This window comes from Ogataea parapolymorpha, chromosome VI, assembly GCF_000187245.1.
Source record: "Ogataea parapolymorpha DL-1 chromosome VI, whole genome shotgun sequence".
Taxonomy (NCBI): domain Eukaryota; kingdom Fungi; phylum Ascomycota; class Pichiomycetes; order Pichiales; family Pichiaceae; genus Ogataea; species Ogataea parapolymorpha.
In genome coordinates, this window is record NC_027861.1 from 1,209,411 (window position 1) to 1,224,337 (window position 14,927).

General features: G+C 49.1%; 6 protein-coding genes across 6 annotated transcripts; 2 read left to right on the forward strand and 4 right to left on the reverse strand.

Annotated features, from left to right (window-relative positions):
• Positions 1 to 472: 472 nt before the first annotated feature.
• Positions 473 to 1,573, reverse strand: HPODL_01820 (Protein phosphatase 1 regulatory subunit SDS22; the record flags this gene model as incomplete). Its single annotated transcript, XM_014078344.1, has 1 exon — positions 473 to 1,573. One exon carries the CDS (start codon positions 1,571 to 1,573, stop codon positions 473 to 475), a length of 1,101 nt encoding a protein of 366 aa, XP_013933819.1.
• Positions 1,574 to 1,797: 224 nt separating this feature from the next.
• On the reverse strand, positions 1,798 to 2,205 carry HPODL_01821 (Acyl carrier protein, mitochondrial subunit; the record flags this gene model as incomplete). The annotated part of the gene is made up of 1 exon (XM_014078345.1): positions 1,798 to 2,205. The coding sequence occupies one exon, from the start codon at positions 2,203 to 2,205 to the stop codon at positions 1,798 to 1,800; it is 408 nt and encodes a 135-aa protein (XP_013933820.1).
• A 624-nt stretch (positions 2,206 to 2,829) lies between these two features.
• On the forward strand, positions 2,830 to 4,887 carry HPODL_01822 (E3 ubiquitin-protein ligase BRE1; the record flags this gene model as incomplete). Its single annotated transcript, XM_014078346.1, has 1 exon — positions 2,830 to 4,887. The coding sequence occupies one exon, from the start codon at positions 2,830 to 2,832 to the stop codon at positions 4,885 to 4,887; it is 2,058 nt and encodes a 685-aa protein (XP_013933821.1).
• Positions 4,888 to 5,186: 299 nt separating this feature from the next.
• HPODL_01823 (Urea amidolyase) lies at positions 5,187 to 10,679 on the forward strand (the record flags this gene model as incomplete). Its single annotated transcript, XM_014078347.1, has 1 exon — positions 5,187 to 10,679. The coding sequence occupies one exon, from the start codon at positions 5,187 to 5,189 to the stop codon at positions 10,677 to 10,679; it is 5,493 nt and encodes a 1,830-aa protein (XP_013933822.1).
• A 27-nt stretch (positions 10,680 to 10,706) lies between these two features.
• HPODL_01824 (ubiquitin carboxyl-terminal hydrolase 16) lies at positions 10,707 to 12,308 on the reverse strand (the record flags this gene model as incomplete). The annotated part of the gene is made up of 1 exon (XM_014078348.1): positions 10,707 to 12,308. The coding sequence occupies one exon, from the start codon at positions 12,306 to 12,308 to the stop codon at positions 10,707 to 10,709; it is 1,602 nt and encodes a 533-aa protein (XP_013933823.1).
• Positions 12,309 to 12,698: 390 nt separating this feature from the next.
• HPODL_01825 (ATP-dependent molecular chaperone HSC82) lies at positions 12,699 to 14,807 on the reverse strand (the record flags this gene model as incomplete). Its single annotated transcript, XM_014078349.1, has 1 exon — positions 12,699 to 14,807. One exon carries the CDS (start codon positions 14,805 to 14,807, stop codon positions 12,699 to 12,701), a length of 2,109 nt encoding a protein of 702 aa, XP_013933824.1.
• Between the last annotated feature and the right edge of the window lie 120 nt (positions 14,808 to 14,927).

Here is a 14,927-nt window from a genome sequence, read left to right on the forward strand (position 1 = left end):
AAAACACCGTAGACGGGGTGGAGCCACAAAGTTCGCACTGGCCAATTGGCGCGATACACCACGCAAATGCTGACTGTTGAGAAATAGCGCAATGGCTAGTCTCCGTATCGGTGATGCGAAGCTTGTTTGCGTGGCCTACCGGAGTCACCCTTGAGCAATACTAATGCCCGGGGGTTTTCTACGAACGGATCTATAGTTACCCGCTGATTTTTTTTTTTTGAGTCATACCCCTCATGGGTCATTTATAGTATCGGCTCCCCTCTTCTCATCTCAAAACCGTTAGAAAAGCCTTTAGTCTTTATTATAGTCGCTGAAAGGTGGTATTTAGGCTATTTTCACGTGGACACCAGCTACTTGTCGTCGGCGATTCGACACCGGTTTTTGGATCTCGTAGAAACCCGGCCAAAGCTCCAGCGGCTGTAACACAGGAGAAACGGAAACATATGCTGGATGACATAATCAAGTATATCGATCAGGCCTGGTTAATGTACATTGCATCGATCTTCTGAAGCGATTTGCCGAGATTCAGCTTAAGCTTGGTTCTGTACAATGCCGGCGCATTCAGCTGAATAGGATTTCCCTCAAAATACACGGTGTCCAAATTCGGAAGGTGTCCCAATTGCTCTCTCACGTTATCAAACGAGTCGATCTTGTTGTACGAGCACCAAAAATCTGTCAATTCTGTGAGGTGGCTGAGATTTTCAAGCTTACTGATCTGGTTAGCCGTCACGTCCAGAACCATTAGCTTGTGCAAGTTGTCCAGGCCTTCAAGCTTTGTCAATTTATTGTGCGACAGATACAGCTCCTCCAGGCTCTCGAGCTGATCCAAATTTTCGATCTTGGTTATCTTGTTCGATTGAATGGATAGCACCCGTAGCCGTTTCAGATTTTGTAGATTTTCAAACTTCGATATCATGTTTTTACCAAGCCAAAGTTGCTCAATACTTGGCAGATGGAGCATTGTTTCTGAGATCACCTCGATCCGATTTCCACCCAGTTCGAGGTTCTTCAGATTCTTTAGTGTCTCCAAATTCCGTATCTCTTTGATGCGGTTTTGCACAAAGTAAAGGTTTTCCAGTTTCGTCAGAGCTTCTAAATGCTTGATATTCTTGATATTATTGAAGGATAGGTCTAGCGTAGTCAGGTTGGTGAATTCGTTAATATGTTTCGAGATGTGCTTGATCCTGTTGTCGTAAAGATCCAGCTCTTCTAGCTTTTCCTTGTTTGGCAACTTCTTGAGCCCGTTTGCGCTCTCCAGCAAGTTGTCTCTAAGAACCAGGCTTTCCAAACTATGAAATCTCTCCAGCCCCAACGCGTCAAGATCCCTAATTTTATATTGGATTAGATCAATATACTGCACATCATCAGGAAGCGCTTCTGTTAGCTCTTTGTCTGAAGGCAGAACTTCTGGATTTGGATCATCGATGGTTTGCATTCCAAACTTCTCCTGTAGCTCTTCCACCTGGTCAGGAGCCATTCCACGCTGCTCTGGAGCTTCCTGGTCATCTGAAGACATGATTTCTGCCATCTCTGCATCCGATTGGATATTTTTGTCGATCTTCTCGTCACTCATTGCGCTATAATCAAAATATATATTTTATTTGCCTAACAATTAATTCCTGTTGCCGTGATATCGTAGTCACATCTCTGCACCGCAACAGGCCCCTTTGGCGCAACACCTACTCATTACAGTCATAATTCAACGATTATCTACATAACGAAGTCTCCGGACATCCTATAGCCAGAGACAAAGGCACTTATTCGCCTCGTGTGGGACGAAACAATAACCCTATTGGCTCAACGGATCTCGGGATCGAGGGACTCTTGAGCAGGCGTGTAGCTCTTCAGAACGTAGTCAACACATTCTCCCACAGACTTGATTTCGTTGGCAACGTTGTCATCGAACACCACGTCGAACTCCTCCTCGAGGGCAACAAGCACGTCATTGTAGTCTAGCGAGTCCATGCCGAGATCCTTAATGAATTCGGTTTCCATACCAATCGAACTGGAAGGAACTTTCAGTTCGAACGAGTTCAGCACAGAAATCGATCTCGCAAGCACATCCTCTTTGGTCAAAGAAGAAGTCGAGGAGTAAAACTTAACACCATTCATGAATCTGACTGGTTGCATTCTGGCAGCAGGAACGGGTCTCACCGTTCTGGCAACCTTAGCGGCATTTCTCATATTGTAAGCAAATCTCAACATCTTGTAATGTGTTTATAATCAATGCGGTCGGATATTTGCCTAAGTTTTTTTTCCAAAGTAATTTTCTCCTCTTTATTTCTGCAAAATTCGGAGCTTTTTCGAATTTGAGCCGTGGACCTGAGAGTCTTATTTTTACGTATATGCGACATTCTTGAGCTTGTAAGTTGCTTTTCTATTACAGGCAAAAGGACTAGTGATCCTAATGTTTTGGCCTGAGGTAGAAGTGGTCAAGGTCCCAATGGAGAGACGATCTGCCTTTTCCATCATTTTGCCCCTGGATTATTTGAAAAGTTCTCCTGAACACGGATTATACTACACAGTAGCCATGACACGCCCGATACATGCCCACCTCCAACCGTTTCCCAGCATCAGTTGCCAATCCGCTGCTCCTAAGGCGAGATGGCTCTCTTGGCACTTACCCGGCCGTCATACCAAGTTGTAAACTTTGTTGAAAAAAACACCTCTTCAACTATAGAATTCCTCTTGTTTCCGCCACATTCAGCTAATCGCTTACCAACGTGCCAAACATACGCATCTGTACATATTTTGATCGCTTTGGCTGGTGAAGGAGATACTTAGGTTCGGTTACGCTTATATTTCGCAAATATTGTATATTAGTTTGTCATGTCGGATGTTAAGCGGTCAGTGTCGCCGGGGCCAGACACCTCCAAGATTCTCAAGAAAATCAAGAGGTTTGCCGAGCCTCTAGATGCGCTCAGTGAGTTTGGCCCTTTGACCCAGGAGGACGTTGTTTACTACCAAAAGGAGGCCCTATATAGGATGATGAATCTCTACCGAAGTCGAAACAGGCGACTCTCCAAGGGCCTCAAAGACCTGGAAGATAATTATGCTCGAATCTACCGATGCTACAGCATTTTGAACACCTGGTGGGCCGAGATAGTGGAGCATTTCAAGACCCACGACAAGTTCGAGATCAAAACTGACGTCAACGAGCACGTTTTAGTTCCCGTCGATGAAAGCTTCGGTTCCGACACAGAGAAGCTGAAGGAGACCAGATTAGCACTTATAAACCTTATTCAGCCCTTGTTGTCTCTTCCGGTTTCGGAACATGAAGATAAGCTGGCAACGTTGCAGGAATCTTTGGCTGGCTTGAGCGTGTTTAAAAGCCAGCTGGAGGACGAGAATAAGCTCTTACGAGACAAGATCGAAGAATTGAATCAGGAACTGGACGTTTACATTGGTCACAAGGATCGAGCAGAATCCAAGACTTTGGAGCGTATAAGCGACGTGAAGAAGGCCGAGGAGCCAATAGTGAAAGAACAGACGCCCGAGATCAAGCATGAAAATGGAGAGCAAAAACAAGAGAACGACACTAACATTGTTGAGTTTGAAAATTTGAAAGTGGAGGTGGAAGAGCTCAAAACGAAAAACAACGTGATCTCGCAGCAGCTCGAAGAAAAGATGAAGTTGATACAGGACCTAGAGAGCAAGCTCTCAGAGCTTTCGGTCAAACTTTTGGATCCCTCTGAAGAAGATTTGCAGAAGTCCTCTCTTTTCCAGAGTCTTTCTGCCAAGAATATCGAGCTCAACACAGAATTGAGCAAAGTCAAATACGAAAGCTCGAAAACTGAATCTCAATATCTTGCTTTGGAGTCGAGCATAACGCAAAATCAGTCTACCCTTGAGGAGAAGCTGCGCACAGAGATGAAGAGCAACAACGGGTACATTCAGAAGTTGGAGACCGATCTTTCTAGGATTCGTGCCGACAGAGATGAGTTACAGGCTCAGATTTCCGTGTTGAAGGCCGAAAAGGGCAAGAGCGAGCTAACCGAGGAGTACCGCAAGCTGAACGAGGTTTTGGAAAAACGTTTGGAGGAGCTCGAAAAGAGCGTGAACAGGGACTACGAGGCCGAGGCCACGTCCAGCGAGGACATTGCCACCCTGCAAAAACACAACTCAATTCTCACGATGGAGCTCAAACAAATGGAGGAGGCGTTCAAGCAGACGCGGCAGATTGCGCAATCGAAGCTCCAGAAGTACGCCGACTCCGACTCCTACATAAACAAACTCACAGTCGAGAAAAATAAGGCGGACCAGAAATATTTCCAAGCGATGCGGTCGAAGGATTCGTTGACGTCGCAAAATAGGATTTTGAACTCGAATCTAGCCAAGCAAAACGAGCTCATAGAAGTTCTCAAAGGCAACGAGAAGAACCTTATGAAAAAGTTTGAGATCGAGCAACAGTTGTACGAGAAACTCAAGAATTTAGAGATTGTGTTCAAAAATGATCTCAACTTCCAAGTGAATAAGAACAAAGAGCTCGAGTTGAAACTCAAATCCACTACGCAGATGAATCAGGAGCTACAGACAAAACTGAATCAAAAGAACGAGTCATCGGCAGAGCAACAGAGGCGCATATCTGGTCTGGAAGCGGAGACCAAGGGTCTTTCGTCAAAGGTCAAGTCGCTAGAGTCACTGCTGATGAAATATCGTGCGAACAACCCGTCTGCAACTGCGGAGGATGAAGAGATCAACCAAGCTCTGCTGGCCATGACGAAATGCCAATTATGCAATAAAAACTTCAAGAATCTCACGCTAAAAGTGTGTGGTCACTGTTTTTGCGCCGACTGTATCAACGATAGATTGAGTTCGCGTATGAGAAAGTGTCCCAGCTGCAACCAGCAGTTCAGCAGCTACGACGTGCTGACTATCCATTTATAAGTACTAATCGATGCCAACTTGATGATGTAGTTTGGATTATTGTTTATCGTGCATCGATAATCGCAGCTTTTTTGTTATCTCTATTGTTTTGGGAATATTTTTCTCTTTATCAGCCAATAGTGCCTCGGCGGCGAAAATTACGGGCCGCGCTCGCCGTCCTAAAATTAAATTGTTACGGGGGATTCCGCGAGGGCATCGGGGCGCCGATTACGACGAAAAAATATAAGCTGCGGCAAGTTTTGCGAGACGCATCGATAAGAGAAACTGGAAATAATTCAGTTTCAATTTGTTTATTTCCAATGGTTAACACGACAGGTTGGACTGCTTCCAAGTGGGTTAAGTTCCACCAGGACACCACGCCTGAAGACTCTTTCCAGGTTCTGCTGGATCTGGTCCAGTCGCTCAAGACGTATCCTGAAGAGCCTGCCTGGATCTCTGTTGCTTCTGAGGAAAATCTCAAGCACCAATGGAGAATTCTCCAATCTAAGTCAAACAAAAAACAGCTCCGACTCTACGGCGTGCCTGTTGCTGTCAAGGACAACATTGACGTGAAGGGTTTCGCTACTACCGCTGCCTGTCCTTCTTTCAGCTACGAGCCTGAGCAGGATGCAACTATAGTGTCGCTTCTCAAAGACCAAGGAGCCATAATTGTGGGAAAGACCAATCTTGATCAGTTTGCAACAGGCCTCGTCGGCACACGGTCTCCGTACGGAATTACGAAGAACGCTTTCAATGACAGATACGTTTCCGGTGGTTCGTCTGCTGGTTCCGCGGTGGTTGTTGCCAGAGGAATGGTGCCCATTTCGCTTGGCACTGATACGGCCGGCTCTGGAAGAGTGCCTGCTGCTTTGAACAACCTGATTGGCCTCAAGCCTACGAAGGGCGTTTTTTCCACAGCTGGTGTCGTGCCTGCCTGTAGATCTCTGGACTGTCCGTCTGTTTTTGCTACAAACCTTGCCGATGCACAGCTGTGCTTTGATATCATGGCAAAGGCCGACTTTTCAAATTGCGAGTACTCCAGGGTCCTTCCAGCCAACCCAAGAAGACACTATCCTGCAAAGCCGAAAGTTGCTGTGCCCATTGATTTCACAGGCCTCTGGTACGGTGACTCTGAAAACCCAAAGATCTACAACAAGGCTGTCGAGACGTTCAAACAGATGGGCGCCGAGATTGTTCCTTGCGACTTCACACCACTGCTGGACCTCGCCAAGTGCCTTTACGAAGGTCCATGGGTTGCAGAGAGATGGGCTGCTACCAAAGAATTTTTTGAGTCGAATCCGCCGGAAAAAGATTTAGACCCGACCGTTGCCAAGATTATCAGGGGCGGAAAAGCCCCTGACGCAGCTACCGCGTTCAGCTACGAGTACAAAAGACAAGGCATTCTGAAACGCGTCCACGAGAGCTTCAAGGGCATAGACGTCATGTTGGTGCCTACATGTCCACTGAACCCCACTATTGAGGAAGTCCAGAAAGAACCTATCCTGGTCAACTCCAGACAGGGAACGTGGACCAACTTTGTGAATTTGGCCGACTTATCTGCACTGGCCATTCCTGTTGGGTTCAGAGCCGACGGCTTGCCAAACGGTGTCACGCTGCTGGGCCAGGCGTTTGAGGATTACGCTCTGTTGGATCTCGCAAGCAAGTTTTTCAAGACGCTGTATCCGAACGGCAGATTCTTGGGAGCCTTGAAGAACGTGGATGTCGGAGTTGCCGACGAGCTGGACCACTCGCTGCCTGCTCCTAACCCAACCAGCACCGTCAAGCTGGCAGTTGTGGGGGCCCATCTCAAGGGACTACCTCTCCACTGGCAGCTGGAAAAGGTGCAAGCTGCATTTGTTGAAAAAACCACAACTTCCAAAAACTACAAACTGTACGCGCTGCCATTGACCGGTCCTATTGCCAAGCCGGGTCTGCGCAGGGTGAGCTACGACGAACAGGGTTCTGAGATTGAAATAGAGATCTACGCTATTCCGACAGAAAACTTCGGCGACTTTATCTCGATGGTTCCTGAGCCCCTGGGAATTGGCTCTGTCGAGACCAAGTCAGGCGAGGTGGTGAAATCGTTTATTTGTGAGGAGATCGGATACTCTCAGAAGGGAGCCGAGGATATCACTGCGCTTGGTGGTTGGAGAAATTATCTGAAGCAAAAGGAAGTCTCAAAGAAGAAAAAACCCTTTGAGACGGTCTTGGTGGCTAACAGAGGAGAAATTGCTGTGAGAATCATCAAAACGCTCAAAAAGCTCGGCATCAAGTCGGTCGCCGTCTACTCTGACCCAGACAAGTACGCTCAGCACAGCCTGATTGCCGACGTTGCCATTCCGTTGCACGGTGTTTCTGCTGCCGAGACGTACATCAACATTGACAAGATCGTCAAGGCGTGTAAGGATTCTGGAGCACAGGCCGTTGTGCCTGGCTACGGGTTTTTGTCCGAGAACGCAGACTTTTCAGACAGACTGGCTGCCGAGGGCATTGTTTTTGTTGGTCCATCTGGGGATGCTATTAGAAAATTGGGTCTGAAACACTCAGCCAGAGAAATTGCCGAGAAAGCTGGCGTTCCGTTGGTTCCTGGGTCCGGGCTCGTGGCTACTGCCGCCGAGGCCAAGGAGATAGCCGCCAAGCTGGAGTATCCAGTCATGGTGAAGTCCACTGCGGGCGGTGGTGGTATCGGATTGCAGAAGGTAGACTCGCCGGACGACATCGAGCGCGTTTTCCAGACGGTGCAGCACCAAGGCCAGGCGTACTTTGGAGACGCAGGCGTGTTCCTGGAACGGTTTGTCGAGAACGCGCGTCACGTGGAGATCCAGATGTTTGGAGACGGTTACGGCAAGGCCATTGCTCTGGGCGAGAGAGACTGCTCGCTCCAGAGAAGAAACCAGAAGATTATCGAGGAGACCCCTGCTCCCAACCTTCCAGACTCTACAAGAGCCAAGATGAGAAGGGCAGCCGAGCAGCTGGGAGCCTCAATGAACTACAAGTGCGCTGGTACGGTGGAATTCATCTACGACGAGAAAAGAGACGAGTTCTACTTCCTTGAGGTGAACGCACGGTTGCAGGTCGAACACCCGATCACTGAGCAGGTCACCGGGCTAGACCTTGTGGAGTGGATGCTCTACATTGCCGCCGACATGGCCCCAGACTTCAGCCAGCCGATCAAATGCAACGGCGCATCGATGGAAGCCAGACTGTACGCCGAAAACCCCGTCAAGGACTTCATGCCCTCCCCGGGCCAGCTCACGGAGGTCAAATTCCCATCCTGGGCAAGAGTCGACACATGGGTTAAGACAGGAACCGTGGTTTCTGCCGAGTACGACCCAACGCTGGCCAAAATTATCGTCCACGGCACGGACAGAGCAGACGCACTGAAAAAACTGAGACAGGCCCTTGACGAGACGGTGGTGTACGGGTGTATCACCAACATTGACTACCTGCGTTCGATCGCCAACTCGGACATGTTTGAGCAGGCCAAGGTGGCCACGAAGGTCCTGGACTCGTTTGAGTACAAGGCCAACGCGTTTGAGATCACATCTCCGGGCGCCTACACCACGGTGCAGGACTACCCGGGCAGAACTGGCTACTGGCGAATTGGTGTGCCACCATCGGGCCCTATGGACGCGTACTCGTTCAGACTCGCAAACCGGATCGTTGGCAATCACCACAGAGCGCCTGCCATTGAAATCACCCTCAGCGGGCCGTCCATCCTGTTCCACCACGAGGCTGTGATCGGAGTCACTGGAGGAGACGTTCCTTTGACCGTCAACGGACAGCCAGTGGCTATGTACGAGCCGCTGACTGTCAAGAGAGGCGACAAGCTGGTGATTGGCAAACTTACGTCCGGCTGCAGAAGCTACCTGGCCATCAGGGGCGGAATCGATGTCACCGAGTACCTTGGCTCCAGATCAACCTTTGCCCTGGGTAATCTCGGAGGCTACAACGGCAGAGTGCTCAAGCTCGGAGACGTGCTATTCCTGGGCCAGCCAAACCTGGCAGCTTGCACGCTGCCTGCTCCCGTGTCCGCTCCGCAGCCCGTTCCTAAGTCGCTGGCTCCACCAATAGCTGCCAAGGAATGGCGCGTTGCTGTCACGTGCGGCCCGCACGGGTCGCCAGACTTCTTCCTGCAGGAGTCTGTCCAGGACTTTTTTGCCAACCCGTGGAAAGTGCACTACAACTCCAACCGGTTCGGAGTGAGGCTGATTGGTCCTAAGCCGAAATGGGCTAGAGAGGACGGTGGCGAGGGTGGCTTGCACCCGTCGAACGCACACGACTACGTGTACTCGCTGGGAGCTATCAATTTCACCGGAGACGAGCCGGTCATTTTGACCTGCGACGGCCCTTCGCTCGGAGGATTTGTGTGTCAGGCCGTTGTTGCGCAGGCCGAGATGTGGAAGATTGGCCAGGTCAAGCCGGGCGATCTGATCACGTTCTACCCAGTTTCGTTCGACGATGCTCTCAAATTGAAGGTGGACCAGGACAGGGCTATCGAGACGTTACAGGGCACCGTTCCTGCCATTGAGTACGGGCTCCTTGCTCCTCAGGACCCTGTTCTGGCCAGATACCAGCCTGGAGGCTCGTCCACCGCGCCCGTCGTCACATACAGACAGGCTGGTGACCGCTACGTGCTTGTGGAGTACGGCGAGAACGTGATGAATTTGAACTTGTCGTATAGAGTGCACAAGCTGATTGAGATGGTGAACACTCACGAGACCGTTGGAATTGTGGAGATGTCGCAAGGTGTGCGGTCTGTGCTGGTTGAGTTTGACGGAACCAAGATCCATCAGAGCGACTTGGTCGAGACGCTTATTGCGTACGAGAGAGAGGTGGCCTTCACCAACAAGTGGACGGTGAAGTCACGTGTCGTGCGACTGCCTATGGCGTTCGAGGACAAGAAGACGCTGGACGCCGTCAAGAGGTACTCCGAGACGATTAGATCCAGCGCGCCATGGCTGCCCAACAACGTCGACTTCATCGCGCAGATCAACGGCATCGAGAGGTCTGCAGTCAAGGACATGCTGTACACGGCGCGGTTCCTGGTCCTCGGCCTGGGAGACGTGTTTCTTGGTGCTCCGTGCGCCGTGCCGCTGGACCCTCGTCACCGGTTCCTCGGCACCAAGTACAATCCGTCCAGAACGTTCACACCGAACGGCACCGTTGGCATTGGAGGCATGTACATGTGCATCTACACCATGGAGTCGCCTGGTGGCTACCAACTGGTGGGAAGAACCATTCCTATCTGGGATAAACTGTCCTTGGGAGCACACACTACTGCTCACAACGACGGCCATCCATGGTTGCTGACTCCGTTCGATCAGGTGGAATTTTTCCCTGTGACGGAGGAAGAACTCGACCAGATGGCCGAGGACTCGAAGCATGGCCACTACAAGGTCGAGATGCTGGAGTCTGTGTTTGACCATGGAAAGTACCTGTCGTGGATCCAGGAGAATTCCGAGTCGATCGAGGAGTTCCAGAAAAAACAGGGCGGCGAAAAGCTCGAGGAGTTTAAGAGACTGATCCAGGTCTCGAATGCAGAGCTGCAAAAGTCCGGCTCTGCCGCCGCCGAGAAGGAAGAAAGCTATCCAGAAGATGCCGAGATGGTGTATTCGGAGTATTCTGGACGGTTCTGGAAGCCGCTGGTCAAGGTCGGCGACGAGGTGAAGGAGGGCCAGGGTCTGGTCGTTGTCGAGGCCATGAAGACGGAAATGCTGGTGAATTCTCCGAGGGCAGGAAAAGTGATTAAAATTCTACACACCAACGGAGATATGGTTGAGGCGGGCGACCTTGTGGTGGTGATCCAGTGAACGTAATCAAATTTGCAACTGTTCTATTCAATCGATTCTCTCGTAAAATAACATGTACACAGCCCGAGAGTCGTCCATGACGTCAGACAGAGAACACTCGGTAATCTTGGAGTCGTTGATGCGCCAGAACGGGTTTTTCACCGAGCTCGCCAACTTCTTGTCGCGCGCAATCACAGGCTGCGCGTTCTCAAACACCGACGGCGACCTTGGTCTGGTGGCTCCCACCAACGACGACACCCTCGAGCGCAGTCTCGACATTGAACTCTGTCTCTTCATGTCTGTGGCGGCGGTATCCTCGTTCTCCTTGGCCTCGTTTTCCACGCCCTCAAGCTTTGGAAACTTCTGGTAGTACTCGCCTGTCACGGCGTTCTTGTAAAACACAGGTTTTCGCCGGTAGCACTCGTAATGTCCGAGCGAATGAGAACCCTGGTGCCGCACCACAGCATTCAACTTATAGGTGATAGTCTTGATTCCGTCGTCTGCGTCCGGACTGATATTGTGGTCCTCCATCTTGGCAGCCAGATCGTCATCGTCGTCATCCTCCAGCTCCTCGTCATCATCGTCGTCCTGGTTGTCTGGGTTCTCGTCTTCTCCATCAGAATGAACTCCTGAATCCTCCAAGAACTCGGCGCCGGGCTTTTCCTCCAGGATCGACGAGATCGCCCTTGTGAGCTGCGAAGGCTCCTCATCGGTCGCATCGTATTGGTCCTGGTCCTCGTTCTTGAACTTCTCCATCTCGGCAGTATCCACGTTCAACTTCAAAATTTCCTTGAATTCCACATTGCATTGGTTGCGTCTGGCCTGTGTGTCATAAATGGATCTCGAAAGATGGACAGCAAGCAGCTTTGGAGGAAGAATGATCGAGGTCTCCTTGTGTACCGTGGACTTCACGTTGGCGGACTTGATACCCTCGTAATTCTGAACAAATTCGTCTAGTTCAGGCTCCAAATCGTCATTTATCAGGAGCTCATCATTGAGCTTTTTCTTAAGTTTGTTCAATATAGGGCTGTTTTGCTTGGCAGTGCTGAGAATATAATTTATTTTGCACCTTGTGCAGGAGTAGTCATCAATGATATCACTCTCGCTGCCCCTCAGCATACTCTCCAAATCAATCGACGACTCCTGTGGAACAGGGAGAGAGAGAATCATCATCGGATTGTAATTGGTTGAGCTCTTCTTGCCGCATCTCATGCAACGCAGCTGTGAGGAAACCTCGCCTTTGAAGGGAAATTCGGGAACGTTAGGGGCCGTCTTTCTTAACTGAACATGTTCTCTCTCCAAAGTCTCCAAAATGAGCTGCAAAAGCTCGTGCGCGTCGTGCTGGCTGACAGATATCTTGCTGTTGTAGATTTTCTCAATAACATGCAAAAACTCCCACACTGATAACACACGGGGCCGATAAACGGTCTCTTGGAGTTTAGACAGAAGATGAATGAGCGCCTGGTGGAGTTCGAACGAGGGCAGCTTGGCTCCTTGCTCAACGAGAGAGTTCCTAAATTCGGTCATCGCATTCAGATATTCATTGAGTCCTGGAAGAGAAGCGAGAGCTTGCAAGCAAACATTTGCAAAACAGTCAGTAGTCATGTTGATGAGCCCTGTAGTGAGCTTATCTGGTCTTTTCGAAAACATGTGGGACTGGTGGGAAGGGAATATAGTGGGATATAGTACGTAAAGCCCGATGCTGAGTAACAAGAAATATAATAATGGTCCTTTGGATTGTCTCTGTGGCGGTGGCGAATAGGGTATGCTAACAAAACGCTTGTTGTAGAATTGAATTAAACGGTCAACTGGATGAGGCATCAAACTCCAGCAGTGCCCAGTGAAACCAAATAATATTCAATTTTTACAACCTCCGACAACAATTGAAAGTTAAAAAGCCTTCCTGCACGAATTTGCTGACTAGCGAAACATTTAAATATGCGGAAAACCGTATTAATTATTACGTACTTAAAAATAATATTTCAATGTATCTACATTTCCATTAGCTATTAACACACCGTTAAAAATCGATCATGTGAATTAATCAACCTCCTCCATAGCGGAATCGGCAACCGCCTCTTCAGATGGCGCCTCGGTAGCCTGTTCAGCAGGAGCCTCAGCCTCCTCGTCAATATTGAGACCAATTGCAATCAAAGAGTTGATTCTCTTGGCGAACGAGGTTGGCTCGTCCAAAGAGAATCCAGAAGTCAACAGAGCAGTGTCAAACAACAAAGTGGTCAAGTTCTTGACAACCTTGTCCTCAGGACCGCTCTCCTCAACCTTAGCCTTCAATGCCTTAATGATAGGAGATTTTGGAGAAATCTCAAAGATCTTCTTCGAGGCCATGTAGGCAGACATAGAGGTATCTCTCAAGGCTTGTGCCTTCATGATTCTCTCCATGTTAGCAGACCAGCCGAATTGTCCGGTTCTGATAGCAGCTGGCGAGTCGACGAGCTTGAAGGAAACAACAACCTTCTCCACTTGGTCTCCCAAGATGTCCTTCAGGGTTTTGGTCAATGGTTCGTATGCCTTGGTGATCTCCTCTCTCTCCTTCTTCTCCTCTTCAGACTCCTCAAGCTCGAAGTCCTTGGTGATATCCACCAGCTTCTTGTCTTCGAACTCCTTCAATTGGGTCATGGCGTACTCGTCAATTGGGTCAACCAAGAACAGCACTTCAAAGTTCTTAGCTTTCAGAGCGTCCAGGAATGGAGAGTTCTCAACAGCCTTGATAGACTCACCAGTGATGTAGTAGATATTCTTCTGGTGTTCTGGCATTCTGGTGACGTAGTCAGACAGAGAAGTCAACTCGTCAGTGGACTTCGTAGAGTTGAATCTCAACAGCTTGGCCAAAGCACCTCTGTTTTGTTGGTCCTCGTGGATACCCAACTTGATGTTCTTCGAGAAAGCGGTGTAGAATTTGTCGAATTGCTCTTGGTCCTCAGCGATCTCGTTGAAGGTCTCAATAAGCTTCTTGACAATGTTCTTTCTGATGACCTTCAAAATCTTGTTTTGTTGCAACATCTCTCTGGACAAGTTCAGTGGCAAATCCTCAGAGTCAACAACACCCTTGACGAAAGAGAGCCACTCTGGAATAAGCTCCTCAGCCTCATCAGTGATGAACACTCTTCTAACGTACAATTTGATGTTGTTCTTCTTCTTCTTGGACTCGAACAAGTCGAATGGAGCTCTCTTTGGAATAAACAAAATAGCCTTGAACTCCAGTTGACCTTCAACAGAGAAGTGCTTGACAGCCAATGGGTCTTCCCAGTCGTTGGAGATCGACTTGTAAAAAGCGTTGTACTCTTCCTGTGTAACTTCGGATGGGTTTCTAGTCCACAATGGCTTGGTCTTGTTGAGCTCCTCGGTCTCAGTGACAAGCTCCTTGACTTTCTTAGGCTCCTTCTTCTCCTCCTCGTCCTTAACTTCTTCGACCTTAGCCTCCTTGGACTCTTCGTCTTTAGACTCTTCCTCCTTCTTCTCTTCTTCTTCTGGAACCTCCTTCTCGACCTCCTTGGTGACAACCAATTGGATTGGGTAAGAAACAAACTCAGAATGTCTCTTCACAACCTCCTTGATTCTCTTCTCCTCGAGATATTCGAGTTGGTCATCCTTCAGGAACAGTCTGATGATGGAACCTCTGCCAATTCTCTCGTTTTCCTCATCAAGAGTAACAGTGAACTTTCCACCAGCGTTAGATTCCCAAATATATTGCTCGTCGTCGTTGTTCTTCGAGATCACCTGGACGCGGTCGGCAACCAAAAATAGCGAGTAGAAACCAACACCGAATTGACCAATCATGGACACATCAGCACCTGCAGAGAGGGCCTCCATGAAAGCCTTGGTACCGGACTTGGCGATGGTACCCAGGTTCTTGACCAATTCAGCTTTGGTCATACCAATACCGGAATCTCTGATCTCGAGGATCTTTTGTTCTGGCTTTGGAGTGATTCTGATGAACAGCTCTGGCTCCGTCTCGAGCACAGATGGATCAGACAGGGCCTGGTATCTGATCTTGTCCAGCGCATCCGAGGCGTTCGAGATCAATTCTCTAAGGAAGATCTCCTTGTTCGAATACACAGTGTTGATGAACAAGGACATCAACTGAGAGATCTCAGCCTGGAACTCATATGATTCAGTTTTGTTCGACATGATGTCTTTTTGTAGTTTTCAAAATATCAAGAAAAAAAACCCGATTCAACTTGGGGGGCGAGAGGCTTCTTTAAATATGCTGCTCATTGCAATATCCTTTCTTTCCAAAGTCGACCAAGT